Raw genomic sequence first — 19,474 nt, forward strand, 5'->3', positions numbered from 1 at the left:
CAGAGCCCACACTTTAGCCCAGCATCTTCAGAGAGTGGTGGGAGAATAGCTTTAGGAACTCAGGAAGAGGAAGGCAGCCGGCTGTGACCACACTTCTGCTAGGAGATTCCTTTCCTCACCAGAAGTGAGGATGAGGCCGGCTGCCACTAAGAAGCAGCTCTCATCCCACCCGGCCTCGGCAGGGGCAAATCCGGCTAATCCAGAGGGACAGGAATCGCTACTCCACGGCTTTACCTGGGCTGGAAGAGAGGAGAGCTCCCCAGGGCTCTGCGCATCTCGTTCTTGAGGGTCCAGAATTCTCCATCCAGGTAGCGGTGCAGGGATGAGTCCCCAAGCCCCAGGTCGGGAGTGCGCTCCATCTGTGTGTTTGAGGCTGCAGGCTGTTCTCTCTCCACACACCTCCTCAGAACTCCTGGCTTGCCGGCACTCCTACTTATCATTCTACCAGACTGGTTTCCTCCCAGCTCACTGGCATGTCTCCTCCCTTTTCACCTGTCTGCCACAGGGCCTCCCAGGCACCCTCCTCCTAGGCTTGAGGCTAAGGGCTGTCCAGAGCATTTGAGGTCCACCAATATTCTCCTATCCTTGCAGAGAACCACTCATTAACTCTAACCCCTTATCCCACCAGCAAGTTGTCCCTCCAGATTTGTGTGTCATTAGAAACAAATATCAGGTCCTTAAAGGAGATGCTGGACTAATCTCTCTAGGCCACAGACGGATGCTTAGCACTAAATCATTTCATCCACTCAACAGAACCACCCAGCCAGCCATTTTTGCCTGGCTCCCAGGGCCAGAGGTGGTCTGGCATCTGTTCAGAGGCCACCACCCCAAATTGGGTATTGTGTCCCTTCAATCTGGAGGTGGTTCACTACAAACCTACAGGATGGCAGGCAGTGCAAGGTAGTTGGGTATAGACAGAAGATAATGAACATAACTCACCTACCAGGAATTAATCCCTCCCTCCCTACCTACCTACCTCCCTTCCCCCTTTTCTCTTCCTCCTTCCCCCCTTTCTCTTTCTCCTTCCCCCCTCTCTCCCTCCCTTCCTCCCTTCCTCCCCCTTTCTCTCTCTTCCTCCTTCCCCCTCCCTTCTTCCCTCCCTCCCTTCCTCCCTGTTTCTCTTTCTCTTCCTCCTTTCCCCTCCCTCCCTCCCTTCCTTCCCTTCCCCCTCCCTCCCTCTCTGTCTCTCTTTCCCTTCATTACTGCTGTGGTCATACATAAGAACATGCTAGCTTCTCCCTTCCTTTCATAGGCTGTCTTTAGGTCAGGGGATGCTACCTGGAGGAGTTTGCTTTGACTCTCAAGTTACAACAGGTTGATTGCCTTACACAGCACAAATATAATGATTTATAGTCCCAGAAGTCAGAAGTTCAAGCTGGATTTCCCAGGGCTAAAATCACGGTGTTGGTAGGTCTGGGTTCACTTTGGAGGCTACTGGGGAACAATCTGTTCCCATGTCTTGTCTAGCTCTGGGGCACTGCTTGCGTTCTTGCCTCCCAGCTCCTTTCTCTGTCCTCAAAGACCATCACTCTGACCTCTGCTCCCAGAATTCCATCTTCTTTTCTTCTCTTGACTAACCTTCTTGCCTCCCTCATAAATGTACTCATTTACATTGATATACAGGGTAGTTTTTTAAATCTCAACATCCTTAAGTCACATAAGCAATGCCACCTTTACCAATGAAGACCACATATTCTTAGGTTTCAGAGGCTAGGATATAAACATTATCGGTGGGCCATTTGTTTATTTACCACACCATCCATGTAACTTCAAGTAGCAATACCCAACTGATGGCAAAGAGTAACATCCCTGTCCCCACGTAATGGGAATCCAGAAAGTGGGAGACTTCAGAAGATTAAGTGCTTGGCTCAGGGACATTCTTTCTCCTCTACCTCTATCAGTCATTTCTCTGTATCCTATTTTTCCTTTCATTTGCACTCGTCTCTTCCCATCTAAAGTATGGATGTTGCCAAGTACCATGTGTGCCAAAATGAGGAAAACATCTTCTCCTGGTTTTCATGCAAGCCATATCACATGGTTCTGCGTAGCATGGTCACCCTTAGCACCCAAATCTTAGGGCTTTTAAAGACAAAAGTTTTATGTCTCGCACATGCTACCTGGGAATTCTGCTCCTGTCCTCTCACCTGAGACCAGATGACAGAATCATCACCATCATGCTGCACACAGGCTTTTACAACTAGAAAGGACACAGATGATATCCAGATGTCAGAATCCATCAGGCAGAGCCTTTCATTGCTCACTTTGGGAAAGTAACCTCCTAGGCACTCCCAGAAGGCCAACACCCAAATCAATCTGTGAGCAATGCTAGTGGCTACTGAATCTGTTCCTCTAGCTACTCTTGACCTTCCTTCTCCTTCCTTCTCCTGGCCTAGAGACCTAGAAAGTAGAAAAACAAGTAACTGTGCTATCTTCCATTGTATGCAGCTCAAGTGCGGGTGGGGGAACCTTCTGTTCTTATAAGTCACCATAAGTTTTTGGAGAATTGTGCATTGCATATCTGTGGAAGATACTGGAAGAATGTTGCTATGTGTGTGTCTGTGTACATATGTATATGACCATATATGTATACATATATATGCCCATATATGTGGGCAGAAAGGATGGTATTGGAAGGAGGTTCATTCTAAGAAGTGATGGGTGATGAGGACAGAGAGGTGGCTCAGCAATTCAGAGCACTTGTTGCATCTGCAGAGGAGCAACATATGTATGTATGCATGTGTTTAGAGTATTCATCTATATGTATATGTGTGCATGCTTGCATACAGACATGTTTGTGTGTATATGCTCACCCACACACCCCCATTTGTATCGCTGCCTGGGATGCCAGCCTCCAGCAGCACAGGGTTCAAAGGGAATACACGGAGTCGGCATATTATGACTTTTTTTTTTTTAATCTGAAGGGGTAAGGGAAAGGACATTCACACAACAGAAGCAAAAGACATCCTGGAGTCTGTGGTCTCGGGGTCTCGCCTTTCTAAGATTTACCCAGCAGGGATTTTTCTCCTGGTGGGCTGACACCTCAAACTTTTGCTGCTCATCTGCTACTCCTCTGACAGGGCCACTAGTACACATGCATGCTTGTATGTGTATGTGAAAGGGGGCAGTAAAATGTGGCTTCTCTCAGTTACCTCACGCTGTTATTCAGACCATTCTCAGTTATAAGTCAATGAAAACCATAGACAGAGTCATTCAATAGGACCTCTGGCTCACAAATAACCACACAGAGGCGTACTATTAATTATAAATGCCCAGCTGATAGCTCAGGCTTGCTACTAACTAGCTCTTACATCTCAAATTAACCCATATTTCTTGTTTACACTCTACCAGGTGGTGGTATCTTTTCTCAGCATGGCATGTTCGTGTCTTGTTTCCTTTATATCAGGCTGGTGACTCCTGCGAGAAAACCTGTTTGAATTCTTTTCAGCAAAGCGAAAATGCTTCAATTCATAAAACTCAAGGAAAACTTGAGTATAACTGGAGAAGGTCATTGGGTGTAAAGAGTATCACAAACCACTAGAACTAGCTGTCTCGACTCTATCTATCTATCTATCTATCTATCTATCTATCTATCTATCTATCTATCTGTATTTGTAATTTTCCTCCTCTCTTCTCCTTCTTTCTATCACTGTATCTCCCTGTCTTCTTCTCTTTCTCCATTCTCAGGGCAGACCAAATCCCATCCCTAAGTAGGAACTACAGAGATCAACAGGCCCTCAACCTCTTATATCTCAGCTCCAACCATAAGAAACTATCTTCGCCAGGCGGTAGTGGCACACACCTTTAATCCCAACACTCCCGAGGCAGAGGCAAGCAGATCTCTGTGAGTTCTCAGCCAGCCTCATCTACAGAGTGAGTTCCAGGACAGCCATAGCTACACAGAGAAACCCTGCTTGGAAAAATCAAAGTGAGAGAGAGAGAGACAGAGAGAGAGAGAAGAAATTACCTCCACCACCACCCCACCCCCCACTGGCTAATTTCCAGCTGCTGCAGCAATTCTAATACAACTTTGATTGGCTTCGTATGGGTAAGTTACCCACCACTGACCAACCAAATGCAGTTGAGTGTATGACAGGAACCTCTGTGAAGATACATACTACTGATATGGCTATATAGGTCTAATATGGAAGAGGTGTCTACTTCGCCACCCCATCTAGCAGCCTCCTGAGGGTTGGTTTTGACAGCCACCTCTCCTGCCTTCCAAGATCCTCCCCAGCCCTTTCCTCTTCCCCCAAAGCATTCATCCTGACAGACAGCAAAGATGAACCAAGATGCTGCCCTCCCTAGAACACTGAGGAGCCTCTAGACAGTTCCACAAAGAAGGACTGAAAGTACCCAGCTGGGACTGGGAGTCCTTCAGAGCCATCAGTAGGATAGGAGAGGTCAGAGGCAGCAAAGCAGATGTTCCAGCTACCCCTGGGCCAGGCCCAGAAATCTCTCCCATCATAGAATCCAGATGAAGAGCTGAAGAGAAAAGCTGGAGTGAAGGAAGCCAGCAGTGATTGGCCTCGGAGAAGAATGAACTGGTCATAATAGACTGAAGATGGCATCTGAATTAGTCTCTAGAGCTGTCTGGATCTTCAGTACAAGAACAGGGCTCTAAAACTGTTTCTGCATTGCACCTGGCCTCTTGGCCCCGGGAGGACAGCAGATCGACACCCCAACCCCACCCCTGAGCACAGTAAGGTCATTTGGAGGGCATTCTCACATGCAGTGGTTGATGGTTATGGCATAACCTTGTGCATTTGGTGGGCAGGTTTCCCTTAAGCTTCTTCTACAGATGAATAACCAGCAATGTTTAATGACTTTCCCAAGGGCACATGGCTCTTGGTGGCCTCCTGAACACCCTATCCAGGGCTTACCTAACTGAGTTACACACTGTGGAACTGACTTGGGAGCCTCATTAATGAATGCTGCTTTTATGCAGGCCCCAGGGTGTGAACATCACAACCCAGGGCTGCAGCTCTGTAGCAAGGTACAGCCTGTCCTCAGCATTTCGGTGTGTGAACTTTAGAAATCATTGAACCATAATAAAGCCAAGAGCTCAAAGACACCCTGGAGCTTGTCCAGACAGTCCCTTCTTTTCAGATGAGGGCACTGCAGGGGATGTCCCCCAAAGGAGTAGTCTCTGGCCATTTTTTAGAAACTCAAGGTAAGAAAAATGGCAAAATTGGGAGTGGGACAAAAAAAACCCTGCTAAGTGGGGGAAAAATAGGCAGGAATTATGGCTTTCCTTTATGCTATTGCTTTGGGGTCAGGCTCATCATAAACAAAGGTGACAGAGGGAAAACTTGGACAGTTTTTACTTATTGAAACTTCTTATCTCAAATTCTAGACAAATGTCCACAGAGAGGGAAGGGACAGACGCCTGAAACAGCCACCACAGTATCTTTGGGAATGACAGGTTTATCGAGTACACCACAAGGGAGCAATGGGCAGAACCCCTGGCTGTTGTACATAGGAGCCGCTCTCCTGTGATTCCCCACCGTGTCATGAGGACAGTTTGGACTGGTGGAGGTTTGACTGGAGGCGTGGTTTAAAGAGCAGGTCATGGCTAGTTTTGGACATTCATACTCAGCCACATTTTTTTTTTACAGTGCCCCTTAGACTTCCCAGCACATGTAAAACAAGACTGATTAAGAAAGCACGAATGACCGCGATAAATCAAGGCTATCACAGCTTTCCATTGTTCTAACTGGAAACTTTAGTTCAGGGACATCCTCAGTCCAACGTAAAGCATGCTTGTGTAACACACAAGAGAATGGACACTATGTACGCCCAAACAAAACATTTAGTAGATGGGCCTGTAGGTAGCTTAGGTTCACCTTACCACTCCTCTGTCCTTTCCTTTGTTCCCAAGAAGGCAAACTAAAGAGTGTGATTCAGATTCTGACTAAGTTCTGTGGCAAGTGAAGTCCACACTTACACAAAGCCTTACACAAAGGCTTCTAAGTTAGTCTAGGAGAGCAACCTGTTGCCATGAAGGGCAGCTGAAACTGCTAGGCGAGGCCCTCTAGAACTGTCCAGAGCCACTGGCCCTGAAGCCCAGGGTGCTGGAAGGTAGCATTAGAACACTAATATGCTAATGACACATGCTGTGGGTAAATTTATAAAGACCACTACATACAATAGAGCATGCACATGAAATTTAGTTCTATGAAAACGACCCAAAAGCCCAGGGAACGTGACATGAAAGCCCCACTCCTTTGTACAGCCGTCACTGTGCTTTCTCTCTGCTCTGGGGAACTCTAGCCTTTGTAAGTGTATTTTCGTTTGTTTTTAGTGCTTGGGTTTCTCTGTGTAGCCCTGGCTGTCCTGGAACTGCTCTGTAGAGCAGGCTGGCTTTGAATTCACCGAGATCTGCCTGCCTCTGCCCAGTTCTGAAATTGAAATGTGTATCTTTTTTTTTAAATTGTTTTTATTGTGTTATATATTTTTTTCTGCTCCCCCCGACACACACTTCCCTTCTGCTATCTCCCATGATCCCCATGCTCCAAATTTACTCAGATCTTGTCTTTTTCTTCTCCCAAGTAGATTAGATCTATATATGTCTCTCTTAGGGTCCTCTTTGTTGTCTAGGTTCTCTGGGGTTGTGGGAAGTGTATTCTTAATCTTTTATTTTGCTTGCCACTATCCACATGGACCACAAGAACCCAGAACTTCCCTTCCCATAGTGGTGCTTACCATATTCTGATATCTGCCAATATCGTGGTTACAGGTAATACTTTAGTGGCAAGTTAAAAACATGTCAGAACTCCCCCTCTAGCTAGAAGACTTTAAGAAATCAAATGAGAAGTCACTCTTAAGTCTTTTCTCTAGTTTAGGAAATGTCTACCTGTCCAGAGCTGTCATGTATCTCGTTTAACAACTTCAGGGCGCTGAAACACTCACTGGACCGCTAGAAACAGGAAGGCAATCACGTGAGCGTTTTATGTTTTACTTGCTTTGGTCAAGTGAGCCTTGAGAGGCAAAATGGGAAGTTATTAAAACTCAAGAAACACAGAAGACTAGATTATTTCTCAACTCACTCTTACGGCACATGAACAGGTTCTGTATTTATTCTTGACTATCTGAACTCTAAAAATTATTTTTATGCATATGCGTGACTGTGTGAGTTTATGTGCATGGCGATTATTGTGGTCTCCTCATTTGTTACATGTGTATTCCACAGCATGCATGTGGAGATCAGAGGCCAACTTGAGGAAGTTGGTTTTCTTTCCTTTTACCTTGTGGATTCTGGGAATGGAACTCCTGAGGTCAGTCTTGGCGGTAAGTGCCTTTACCCGCTGAGTCAGCTCACCAGTTAAGCACTTTCTGTTATTTACGCAAAGCAAAGATTCGCGACTCTCAGGACCCAAGAAGGCTAGAAGCAGTTCGAGTCACAAAGTTGTCAAGTTCAGCCTGCCACAGAATTTATAAACCGTCTCACTAGAACGGAAGTGGCACCTAGAGTAAGGCTCTCTAGAAGGCTCGGTGGAAGTGGGAGGAACTGCCTGTGCCGGGGGCGGGACTTCGTCTCCTAGCAACGGCCCCAGCGATTGGCCAGCTCTCCCTCAGCCGAGACCAATGATCAGGCGCGCTGCCAACGCTCGGCGTTACGACTTCGACTGCGCGGGGGATTCGAATCGGCGGCGTCGGAGGCGCCACTAGAGTGGCGGCGGCTGGTTCGGTGTTTCGCCGCACCGCGCTTTCTCTCGTCATGGAAGATGTCTTTCGGTGAGTGTCCCTCAGGTGGAGTGAAGGCGCGAGCCGAGCTGAGAGCCGGCCAGGACAGTTGAGGCCGGGGCCCTCACCGGGCTTTCTCCTCAGCGGCTTCCCTTGGGAGTTCGCCCCTCCATGTTTCCGCCAAGGTGGCGGCCTCCGGGTCGCTGGGGTCGAGTGGGGGCTGCAAGCTGCCGATGTGAGGGCCGGGATTTGGGGGATTTGGGGCAGTTTTCAGGAAGGACCTTCAGGGCAGTCGGAAGTGACACGCGCCTTCTCCACGGGGAACTCCCTCTGAACAGATGCCCCGCCCCCACGCCCCCAAAGCTTGTGTGGTGGAGGTTTAGGAGAAAATTTCAAAGTCGCTTAATAAAAATGCTAGTTAACTCGGAGAAGAGTTTACTATTTCTTGCTTACCCGCTATGTTGTTGGGGGAAAAAAACCTAAAGTTGAACTTTATGAAGAAATGCGTGTTGTCGAACCATTTGTTTCTATCTGCAAGCAGATTTTTAAGTTCCCACACTGATTGCTGTTTTGGTTGTTTTTGTTTTTGCCTCAAGTGACTTACCAGCCTGTGTTGTAAAACCATTTTTAAAAACTGTTAAATTATGTTACAGGAAATAAAATTTTATTTTTTTAGCAGCCCTTTGGGTATCCGAAGATAGCCCAAAAATCTATTGGCGTAAGGCAATTTAATTTTTAATCAGATCAACTAAATATTCTCTTTTGAAAGCCTCTCCCCATTAAAAGAAAGAAACGAGGTATCTTGACCTTTCAAAAGCTAGTTTATTTTCATGATTAGGTTTTTTAGTATTAAGTTACAGTGTCTCTACGCCATTTTCCCAGGAAGTACGATTAGTGTGAGGCTATTAAATGTTTGCTCTCGACAATAGTTGTATTCTTATTTTGCTAAGCAAGAACTTCCAAAGACAAAAGCCCTGGTGCTGACAATTCAGACATGCCGAAAAGAATCCAAAATATGTTTCTTTAAGTAAAAAAGTGAAATTCCTAGACGAAATTAAAGAAACAAATACTAACATTTCTAAAACCTGTACTACTACTGTCAATGAAATTATGAAAAAGTCATTGCTGTCTGTAGTTTCTCTGAATAACCATTTCAGTATGCTATTGAGTTATATTTTGAGATTGATTTTCTGGTCATTTCTGCAAAAATGCTACTTTTAAATTCTTTTTCCCCTAATCTTATCATTTCTCGGTTTAAAAGCCTATAATTGTTTTTCACCTTGGTTCATACCCATCTTACCTCTCTGAAATTGTCCACGGGCTAGTCTCACCCTGGCACTCAGTTCTACCCACTAGGGCTCTGCTAGAGCTTCCTAACCGATTCCTACTTGTATTGCCACCCCTATTCCTTTCTTTGGAAAAACACAGACATCTTAAGATGCAGATAGAACTTGGCCCCTCTCCTGCTCAGCACACGGCTTTGTCCCTCTGGTTCTGGCAGCCTTGATGATTTCCCTCATGTGGCTGTGGTAACTCTCTAGCACTGACCACATGTCACTCCCTCAGAAATAGCTTTTACTCCGTGCTTACTCCTTAGCTTGCCCACACCTTTTCCTTTTTATTGCTTCATGTGACATGGCACTATTTTTATGTTATTGTTTGTTTACCCCAAACAAACTGAGGTCATTGGAATTTGATTTGCTTGCCTGACTTCTTAAGCTGTGGTGAGATGTTAGAGAAGTAAGAAGAACAAAGTGGGTGTTGACCAGCCCTGTCATCATGTTCTTTTTCTCTGGGGCCAAAGGAGAGGGTTTCTTTGGATCTTATTCTAACCCCCTATCTGATCTGTGCTCCTGAGAAATGAGGGGAAGGGCCTGAGTAGACCTGTCTAGGTCCCACTGGGTGGCAGTGACATTGGGGATCAATGAATCTAGATAGACCTGGGGGCAAATACTGCTTCTTATTTCTCTGAACACATCTGAATGATTGTTCTTTTATGTGATGTTTGAGTTGATATTCAAGATCCCATTTTCAAGCATATAGATGGCATAATGTAGAATCAAATGTGTCTTTGGTTTCTAGGCATTATTCCTAACCTCTCATGTATGTACTTTTCTGTTCTAGCACATTTGAAGCCCATATGCAAAGCTACCAGGGTAATGACCCACTTGGGGAATGGGAAAGGTTAGTGTGTATTTGGTTTGTTTGTTTTCCTTTAAACAAAGGAACCATATGCTACCCTGTGGAAAACTAATATTCATATTTTTCTAGCTTCATAAAGTGGGTTGAAGAAAATTTTCCTGACAATAAAGAATACTTGGTAACATTATTGCAACAGCTAATGAAGGAATTTTTAGATGAGAAGCGGTACCACAATGACTCAAGATTCATCAATTATTGTTTAAAATTTGTGAGTATAATTTTAGGTAGATAACTAAATATATGTTTTACTTTTGGTCCCCCTCCCTTGTTAGGATCATTTTAGACTGCCTTTTCCTATCAATTTCTTGGTTACAGTCATGAATTTTTTAGAAGTTGCATAGTCAGAGATATGTATTTTAAAGTCTTAGCTTCTGAAATATTGATAAATCAGTGGTTTAATTTTAAAACTCCTCTTTATTTCCTGTGTGTGTGTTCCAACATGAGATAGGAACAGAAATGAATTGTTGGATACGAAATGTGGTTGAAGCTGGTTGTGAAGGCTCACACCTTAATCCCAGCACTTGGGAGAAAGAAGCAGGCAGATCTCTGCTCAAGACCAGACTGGTCTACATTGTGAGTTCCAGGCCAACCAAGGCTGTGTATCAAGACCCTGTCTCAAAAAGGAAAAAAAGAAAAAGGAAAGAAGTATACTTGAGGGAAAATATAAACTCTTGGGTCCTAAGGTCTCTGGGAGTTTAACTCAGAGACTTATAGTACAGAAGGAGAAGGCAGTCTCAGACTTTATGTTTATATTATGGATTCTGGTTTAGTGTTTTTATGGGATTCCTGAGTGTTCGAACAAGTGGGTCTCCGACTCTTGTGCCTTTTCTTGGATTGTCTTCTCCAACTTTGACGTGGAGTGTCAGGTCTCACGTCCAGGAGTAGTTGACCAACAAATAAAGGACTACACAGTTTTTGGTGTACTTTTATTTGGTTACAGTTTGAGTTTTTTGTTATTTTTTTTCTTTCCTTTTTTGTCTTTTTCTTTTCGGTCATTGATATATTTTGTTTTCTAGGTTTGGAGACTGAACATTGTAGGGCTGACTGGGTTCTAGGACAGACCTAGCCTAGTAGTTTGGTTGTCTTGTATTCATAATTATTGTCTTGTTATTCATAATTATGGAATAGAGTAGCAACATGTAAACAATGTACAATATGTGGTCTGAATAATTTGTATATAACCTCTAATATTTATCATTTCTTATGTGTTGAAAATCAAAACCCTCTCTGTTAGCTATTTTGGAATATAAATTATCAACCATAGTTTCCTAGTAGAAGCCGCTCTTCCTATCCTAGCTGTCCCATATCCATTAATCATCTCTGTGTACCTCACTGTTTTTGTGTCGTTCTGCTCTGGGTTTCTGTAGGCTGAATACAACAGTGATCTTCATCAGTATTTTGAGTTTCTGTATAACCAGGGAATTGGAACCAAGTCATCTCCTCTCTATATAGCCTGGGCGGGCTATCTGGAAGCCCAGGGAGCGCTGCAGCATGCCAGTGCTGTTTTTCAGAGAGGAATTCAAAACCAGGCTGAGCCTAAAGAACTAATAGAGCAACGATACAGGTAGTGTCAAAATATATGATTCATCTTTTCCTTTGTGTGTATTTTTGTATCTGTCTACTTGAAATAACTATAAGTCACACTGGATGTGTGTTGTAGATCTGAAAGAAGATGTGAAGCTTTATACTGTTCTTAGGATGGTGTGTGACAGATTTTATAATGTCACTCTAGACTGCAGAATTGTGAGGCAACACAGGACATCACTTCAGAAGAAAGGCACATACAAGAGACAGAACAAATTTTTCCCTCAGAACAGCCCATTAAGTTATGAATAGAGTTGTCCATTCATGAAGACAGAGCTCCCTTGATCCAGACACATTTTGGAGATAACCTTTTTTTCCCCTTTTATGTGTGTCTTGTTTTTCAAGAAAGGGGTTTCTCTTGTTTAATAGCTTTGGCTGTCCTGAAACTTACTTTGTAGACCAAGCTGGCTCAAATTCACCTACCTCTGCCTCCCGAGTGCTGGGATTAAGTGTGTACTGCCACCACCCATCTGAAGATAACATTTTATAAACCCTTACAATGGGGATTGAGTTTCAACATGAGTTTTGGTAACCATTCAAACCATAGTAAATAGTACATATCAATGAATGCTTTATTTTTTCCCCACAGATGTTTGATTCTGTTACTTTTCTATTAAAAATGCCTTATTTAGTAAAACTTGAAAATGCAAGTTTTTTTCTTGCTGTATTACAGAATTGCAAACATGCTTTACAAAGTCAAGGTACATACACACTATATGTCAATATCTTTGCCCCAAAGGTAATATGTTTTTTACATTTATCTAGTTTCGATAGCATCTAGAATTGGAATAATTGAATAAAAATATGTTTAAACATTTTCAAAGCATGTGGGACATACAACCAAACCGTCTATTCAAAGGTTTCCTTCTGCATTCCCATTTGAAGAATTGACATTACATGTACTATGTATTACACCCCTTGCCAGCATTCCATATACTTACCTATTTTTTTTAAATTTTACTTTTGTGCTTAAAAAACTTTATGAGAATTTTCAGATACACATAAAAAAGAAAATCAGTATGTTTAATTGCTAACAGTTTTTTTTAAATATATGATAGTTTACTCAAATGTATATATGTGAACTGTGTGTGTACTTGAAGCCAACAGAGACCAAAAGAGGGCGTTGGCTCTTTTCTCTCAAACACCATTGCAGTCCTCTTTTAAAATGTTGCCTATCGACTTAATCTATGTCACCTAATAAAATTAACAAAGACAAAGTAATAATTCTTTAATATCTAATTTTGTGTCTTTTCAAATCATGTAAAATGGTTTTGTTATCAATGGTTTGTTTGAATTACAAGTCAAGCAGAATTTAGTGCTTAGTTGTGTGTCTCTTCTCTATATAGTATACACTCTTGGTTTTGTTACCCACAAATATCAGGCCTGGTTGCTGCAGTTTTTAAAAGGTCGAAATTGTATGTAAAAGTGCTATGAAATGATGCATGTTTAAAGTTCTTACAGAGCATGATACCCACTGCCCTTTGAAACAGTGGTCTAAGTTTTCTATTTTGAATTCTTTGTGATATTGTAATTGTTTCAGATTATAAAATATGTGAAGTAGTAGTTGAACATTATTGAGTTTTAACATCTGCAGACTTGGTTCATGGAGAAAGAAGATGTATGTGTCTGATGAATTTGAAAAATAGTAACATAAACTGTGTAAAAAGAGGACTTTTCTAATACAAATATTCCCCAGAATTTATTTCTGTAGTTTAAAGCAACTTTGAAATTAAGTTTTTCATTTTCTGTCTTTATTGCCTGTTATATTTAGTTTCCATTTCAACATAGATGTATATTAAACTGTAAGATTAAAATCTATGTTTATATGTTTTCTATTATCATTTAGTCTATTCCAGGCACATCTTACTAGGACCCATTCGACAGCTCAAGGTAAAATAATACTTTTCTAAAATGTCTAGATTGCTGAAAATTTAGTCTGTAATTTTTGCACTAAGTGTTTTTTGTTTTGTTTGTTAAGAAAAAAAAAAGACCTCATGTAATATTTATTGAAAACCAAAAGCCAAAGTACTGTTTTGGGTAATAGGAAGACACTCTGATAATAATCTCACAAAGCAACTCTGGATAGCAAGGGGGCTGTGTCTTAGCACTGTAATAGAGCAAACCTGCAAACAAAGCTTCATGTACCTCAAAAAAATGATAAGCTAATATCTAGATATAGTGTAATGGCACACACCTATAATGCCGGTACTCAGAAGGAAGGCTAACACAGAAGGAGCCTAAGTTTTGAGGACAGCCAGGATATATATAATATACTGTCTTATTTAACTTTATTTTATGTGTCTTGGTATGAAGGTGTCAGATCTCCTGGAACTGGGTTAGAGACAGGTGTGAGCTGGCATATGAGTGTTGGGAATTGAACCTAGGTCCTCTGGAGGAGCAGTCAGTGCTCTTAAAATCGCCAAGCCATCTCTCCAGCCTCCCTCCCCCTCCAGTGTGCTGTCTTAAAAAAGAAAAGAAAAAATTATCCTAAAAAGAGGCTATGCTGGACTCCTCATTTTTCTAGAATTGAATCAAGTAGGCGTAATGTAGCTTTTTATTTCCCATTTTTGTTTTGATTTGACTGGGAGCTGATTTTATTTATTTTTAATTTTTATTTAAATAATTTTTTTATTATTTTACACATTAACCAGTTTCCCTTCTCTCCTCCCATTCCCTCTTTTATCCATATACCCCCACTCCCATCCATTTCTCCGTCTCCATTCAGAAAAGGACCGACCTCCCATGAGCTTGCACAAAGCATGCCACATCAAGTTGAGGCAGTACCAAGTCCTCTCTTTATGTAGAGGCAGGGCTGGGAAATCTAGTATGGGGAATAGGTTACCAAAAGCCAGCTAAGCACCAAGGAGAGGTCCTGCTCTCACTGTTAGAAGCCTTACTAAGAGACCAAGCTTCATGATTGTCACATACATGCAGAGGACCTAGGTCGGTCCCATGCAGGCTTTCTGACTGTTGGTCCAGTGTCCATGAGCTACCACAAACTAAGGTCAGCTGTCTCTGTTGGTTCCCCTATCATGGCCCCCCTGGCTAGTACAATCCCTCCTCCCTTTCTTCTGAAAGACTCAGAGCTCAGCACAGTGCTTGTCTGTGGATCTCTGTCTTCTCTGCTTTCCATCAGTTACTGGATAGAATATCTCTGATGGCAGTTAAGGAAGTCACCAATCTGCCTTAGTAGGTGGCCAGTTCAGGCACCCTCTCCACCACTGCTAGGAGTCTTAGTTGGAGTCATCCTTGTGAATTCCTGGGGGTTTCCCTGACTCCGGGTTTCTCCCTAACCCCGAATTGGCTCCCATATCAGGATGTCTCTTTTGTTACTCTCCCCTTCTCCGTTCTGCCTCCTACTGGCCTTCTGCACACAGCCCACCTAACCTGCTCCCTCTCCATCCCTCCATACCCCCAACTCCCGTCCCCAGTTTACCCAGGAGATCTTTTCTACTTCTCCTTCCCAGGGAAATCCATGCATCCCTCTTTAGGCCTTCCTTGTTATATAGACTCTCTGGGGCTTTGGATTGTAGGTTAGTTATCCTGTACTTTTTTCCTAATAACCACCCATGAGTGAGTACATACCATGTTTGTCTTTCTGGGTATGGGTTACCTCACTCAGAATGTTGTGGTTTTTTTTTTTTTTTCCTAGTTCTAGCCATTTGCCTGCAAATTTCATGAGGTCATTATTTTTTACAGCTGAGTAATACTCCATTGTATAAATATATTAATTTTCTTTATCCATTCTATGGTTGAGGGGTAGGTTGTTTCCAGGTTCTGACTATTATGAATAATGCTACTATGAACATAACTGAGCAAGTATCTTGTGATTTGATTGCGCATCCTTTGGGTATATGCCTAAAATTGGTATAGCCGGGTCTTGAGGTAGATTCCTAAGAAAATGTCATACTGTTTTTCAGAGTGGCTATACCAGTTTGCACTCCCACCAGCAATGGAGGAGTGTTTTCCTTACTCCACATCCTCTCCAGCATAAGCTGTCATCAGTGTTTTTGATTTTAGCCATTCTGAATGATGTAAGATGGAATCTCAGAGTCGTTTTGATTTGAATTTCCTTGATGTTGAGCAATTCTTAAGTGTCTTTTGGCCATCTGAGAGTCTTTCATTGAGAATTCTTCTATTTAGAGAGGTACCCCATTTTTAAAATTGGATTATGTGGTGTTTTGAAGTTTAGCTTCTTGAGTTCTTTGTGTATTTTGGAAGTAAGCCCTCTGTCAGATGCAGGGTTGGTAAGTTGGCAATCCCATTTCAACAGTAGTCACTGTCATCTTGTTTAAGATAACCACTTGGGCTTTATATTCCATCTAGATGGTATCTTTTTAACTTTCTCTAATATTTTTCTTAGCTGAAAATTAGTCCATTTTCTGAGACAGTTTAAAATGGATTGATTTTTTTAAAGTAATTTTTGTATTTATGTGTTAGATGTTTTATTTTATATGTATGAGTGTTTTACTTGCATGTATGTCTGCATTGCATACATACCTATTACCCACATAAGTCAGAAGAGGGCATCATGTTCCCTAAAACTAGAGTTATGGATGACTGTGAACCACCATGTGGGTGCTGGGACTTATACTTTCGTCCTCTGTAAGAACAAATGCTCTTAACTGCTGAACCGTTTCTCCAGCTCCAAATAGATCTTTTAAATATAACATACCGAAAAAACAGTGGGATGTATTGTGAGCTAATTTTATTTAATGTTACTTTTCACTTATTACTCATTTCATTTTCTTTTCCCTTATAGCTGCAACCTCGGAACCTCTGCATAGTGCACAGATTGTAAACCAAGTCCTGACAACAAAGTCAAGTCCAGGAAAAAACTCACCCTGTGTTCCTAAGAGTCTGGTAACAAGAACATTTATTTGTATGTTGTATAGAAATAAGGAATGTTATTGGACAGCCATTCTGACTGTCTTTTATGTCTGCCGTTGCATCTTATTCCATTGACCCTATCTGCTGGGACTGACCTCCATTTCACCACCACTCCATGGCAGCTCTGAGCCTTTTCATCCTCTATTTCTGCTCAACTCAAATATAACTTGTCAAACCTAAGGACCCCTACCTGCCACACAAACCCTGTCCACAGTTTCTTTCTCCTAATACCCTGTTTGTTCTAATACCCTGTTTGTTCTGCTGGCTTCTTTGTAGGCCCAGGAAATTCCGACTTTGGATCACATTGAGTGGTTTTTGAGCCCTGCTCTAGAAAAAAACCCAGAACCTCAAACATTTATGCTCATAACCTCAACCAGAACTCTAGCATTTTCAGTCACTTCTTCTCTACGTTCGATACCACTCTTGATATTGTATGTCTCGTCTGTTTACCAGTTAATTTTCTAATGTGATTTTTAAATTTTATTCTTCTCAAATTTGGGATGTGTCTATCTCACTCTCATAGCTATAAAATATAAATACTATTTCTGCAACACAGCAGAAGATAATCTTATCATTTTTGGTACCAACCATTACATAGGTAACTGCATCTTTCTACTGTTTCCATGTGGAAAAAGTAGCTTCCTACTTGTGCCTACTTTTCATCCCTGTAAATATTTTTGACCCATCTAAATCTCGTCTGCTTTGCTTACTTGTAAACATACAAATACTCAGATCTCTTCTTCAGCTTCATGTTTCTTAGCATCTTTCTCTTTCATAGGACAGTCATTCTTTAGGACCTTTTTGTAGCTTAATGCAATGTAAAGATATCTGTTTTGCAAATGCACACATTCCCAGAAGTAGAACATGCATGTCTAACTTTGATAGATTGTACAGACTGTCCCAATTTATATCTTACAGTGTTTGCCACCCTCTTTCTACTGCTCTAAATTTATAGACAGATGAAATGAGTGTTACTTCTGGTCATATTCCCCAGTCCTAGCTCATTGTATGATTTTGTGAAATATCAATGAATATTTGTTTAGTGGGTTATTACTACTATTGGGAATTTCTGAGAGGAAAGCAGAAGAAAATTTTATTTTCTTAAATTTAAATTAATTGTGTTGTTTGGGGGACCTCAGTTTGAAAAGTTAAGTAAAAATAATGTCAACTAAAGCTTCAACTATTAATCATAATTTTCATAAACATGTTAAATCTACTTTAGTTTAAGAGGCTCCTTCCCATGGAACATTTTCAGATGAATTATGAAGTAATTTGTGTGAAAGTTTCTCCTTGGTAAGTGAATGCTCATGTTTGTTTTCTGTCTTGTAGGGCCCAGAATGTTCTGGTGTGACACCATCCTCTTGTGATAACAAGTCAAATATGCAAGTACAATGAGTACATTATTACTTAAGTTCCCTTCAAGTTACTTTAGTGCACTGTTGTAAAGGGTGTCTTTCTCCCCAGTAAGGAACAAAGAGTGATCGTGATTTCCAAATCAGAGTGCTCTGTCAGCTCATCCGTGGCACTCAAGGCTAACACTCAGCAGGTCGTTATGTACTGCAAGGAAAAGCTTATTCGTGGGGATTCAGAATTTTCCTTTGAAGAACTAAGAGCCCAGAAATACAATCAACGGAGGAAGCATGAACAGTGGGGTATTTGCACTCTTATATCATACCTTTTTGAATGTGTCTTTTTAAATGATGAGTATTCACATAACTGAATGAAAAGACGAGAATGTCTTGAGCTTCTTTTCTCAGAAGCCTAGAAGTCTTTGTTAGACACTAGCCTAGCAGCATGCTTTTCCACAGGCTCCATTGCTGAACTGATAACACCACTGACAGTTGAAACAGCGCTACAGTAAACGTCCTTACTGGTGCTGTCTTTGCATTTGTGAAATGGATAGTGTTTCCATATCATCGCTGTGAATTTGAATCTTCATATAAAGTAGTCCTAAATTTGTAGAGCATTTATTTGCTCTTTGAAAGGATTTAATTTTTAACTGAGGTTAAGAAGAGATTTTCCAAGTTTGGATCTACTTTAAACAAAACATGTAGAAGTAATCTTCTGATCAACACACCAAAGTTATTTATGTTTATGGAACAAATACTCTTTGTTCCTCGTAGGAATGTGCCTTTGCACATAACTAAGGCCTTAGAGAGAGGAAAATGAACCTTTGTTCTCCACTCAGGATTCTATGCCCTCTAGGTTATTTGGACTAGATCTACCATGTGAACCTTTTCTTCATTATCTTTTAAAAGATTTGTTTACTTAAAGTTATGTGTGATGGGTTTGTGCACATGAGTGCAGTGTCCTTACAGACCAGAAAAGGATGGTAGCTGTCTGATAGAGGTGACAGCAACTGAGCTGAACTTTGCAAGAGCTCTCCTAACTGCTGAGCCCTTTCTATCCCTATGTTCCTTATTTTTATATTTACCAACCATAGAAAAAAGTCAATATTTGTGGAGGACCATTTTGAATTACCATAGATAGTTTTCTTTCATGTGCAGACTGATTTGTTTGGAGTGTGCCCATATTTGATATTTATTGGAAATAGAACTATCCAAAGTTTTGTTGAAACTCTGAGCTTGTACACTTTATTTCCTAAAGAGGAGAAGCTGGAAAGGTAGCTCAGCATTAAGAGCTGGTATTGTTTTTGCAAAGGACCTGAGTTCAGTGCCCAGCAGCCATTTTAGTTGACTGTAACACACAGCTCCAGGGGGATCCAACATCTCTAGCCTCTGTAGTCACCATCTCACACACACACACACACACACACACACACACACTTAAAAGCCACCAAGTATGACTATCTGAGTTCTAATCCTAAGATAACATGGTAGGAGGAGAGAACCAGCAAGTTGTTCTCTGACCTTCACATTCATATCTCCCTTGCGATTTGTGCCCTTTAATACTTTAATATTTTTTTGAAAAGTGCCTAGAGTTACATTTTTTAAAATCTGAAGTGGGGATTAATAGATTGAGAGATAGCTCAGTCAGTAAAATTCTTGCCATGCAATAATGAGGATGTGAGTTTGATTCCCAGGAATCACATTAAAAAGACAAATGTGATGACACACACTTTTAATCACAGCACTCGGTTAGCAGAGGCAGCCTA

At 41.6% G+C, this 19,474-nt stretch overlaps 2 protein-coding genes across 3 annotated transcripts in view; one reads left to right on the plus strand and one right to left on the minus strand.

Annotated features, from left to right (window-relative positions):
• Positions 1 to 7,476, minus strand: part of Acoxl (acyl-CoA oxidase like) — a 294,348-nt gene extending 286,872 nt beyond the window's left edge. Inside the window, exon 1 of one of the 2 annotated variants that reach the window (XM_085696377.2) lies at positions 7,245 to 7,476. Coding sequence is in view for 1 of the 2 variants with exons in the window: in XM_085696375.2 (XP_085552501.2) it covers positions 235 to 440 (206 nt within the window). In the remaining variant the exon portion in view is untranslated. Of the gene's footprint in view, positions 1 to 234; positions 483 to 7,244 lie in introns of those variants that run through there. The other variant, XM_085696375.2, reaches the window with a different exon arrangement.
• A 108-nt stretch (positions 7,477 to 7,584) lies between these two features.
• The window catches only part of Bub1 (BUB1 mitotic checkpoint serine/threonine kinase), a 32,390-nt gene continuing 20,500 nt past the window's right edge, over positions 7,585 to 19,474 (plus strand). Inside the window, exons 1-8 of the mRNA XM_087911222.1 lie at positions 7,585 to 7,734; positions 9,808 to 9,867; positions 9,955 to 10,093; positions 11,253 to 11,449; positions 13,316 to 13,359; positions 16,232 to 16,332; positions 17,689 to 17,745; positions 17,828 to 18,011. Coding sequence (XP_087767348.1) covers positions 7,718 to 7,734; positions 9,808 to 9,867; positions 9,955 to 10,093; positions 11,253 to 11,449; positions 13,316 to 13,359; positions 16,232 to 16,332; positions 17,689 to 17,745; positions 17,828 to 18,011 — 799 coding nt within the window. The 5' untranslated portion in view covers positions 7,585 to 7,717. The remainder of the gene's footprint in view (positions 7,735 to 9,807; positions 9,868 to 9,954; positions 10,094 to 11,252; positions 11,450 to 13,315; positions 13,360 to 16,231; positions 16,333 to 17,688; positions 17,746 to 17,827; positions 18,012 to 19,474) is intronic.

Source organism: Myodes glareolus, chromosome 10 (assembly GCF_982192425.1).
Source record: "Myodes glareolus chromosome 10, mMyoGla1.1, whole genome shotgun sequence".
NCBI lineage: Eukaryota > Metazoa > Chordata > Mammalia > Rodentia > Cricetidae > Myodes > Myodes glareolus.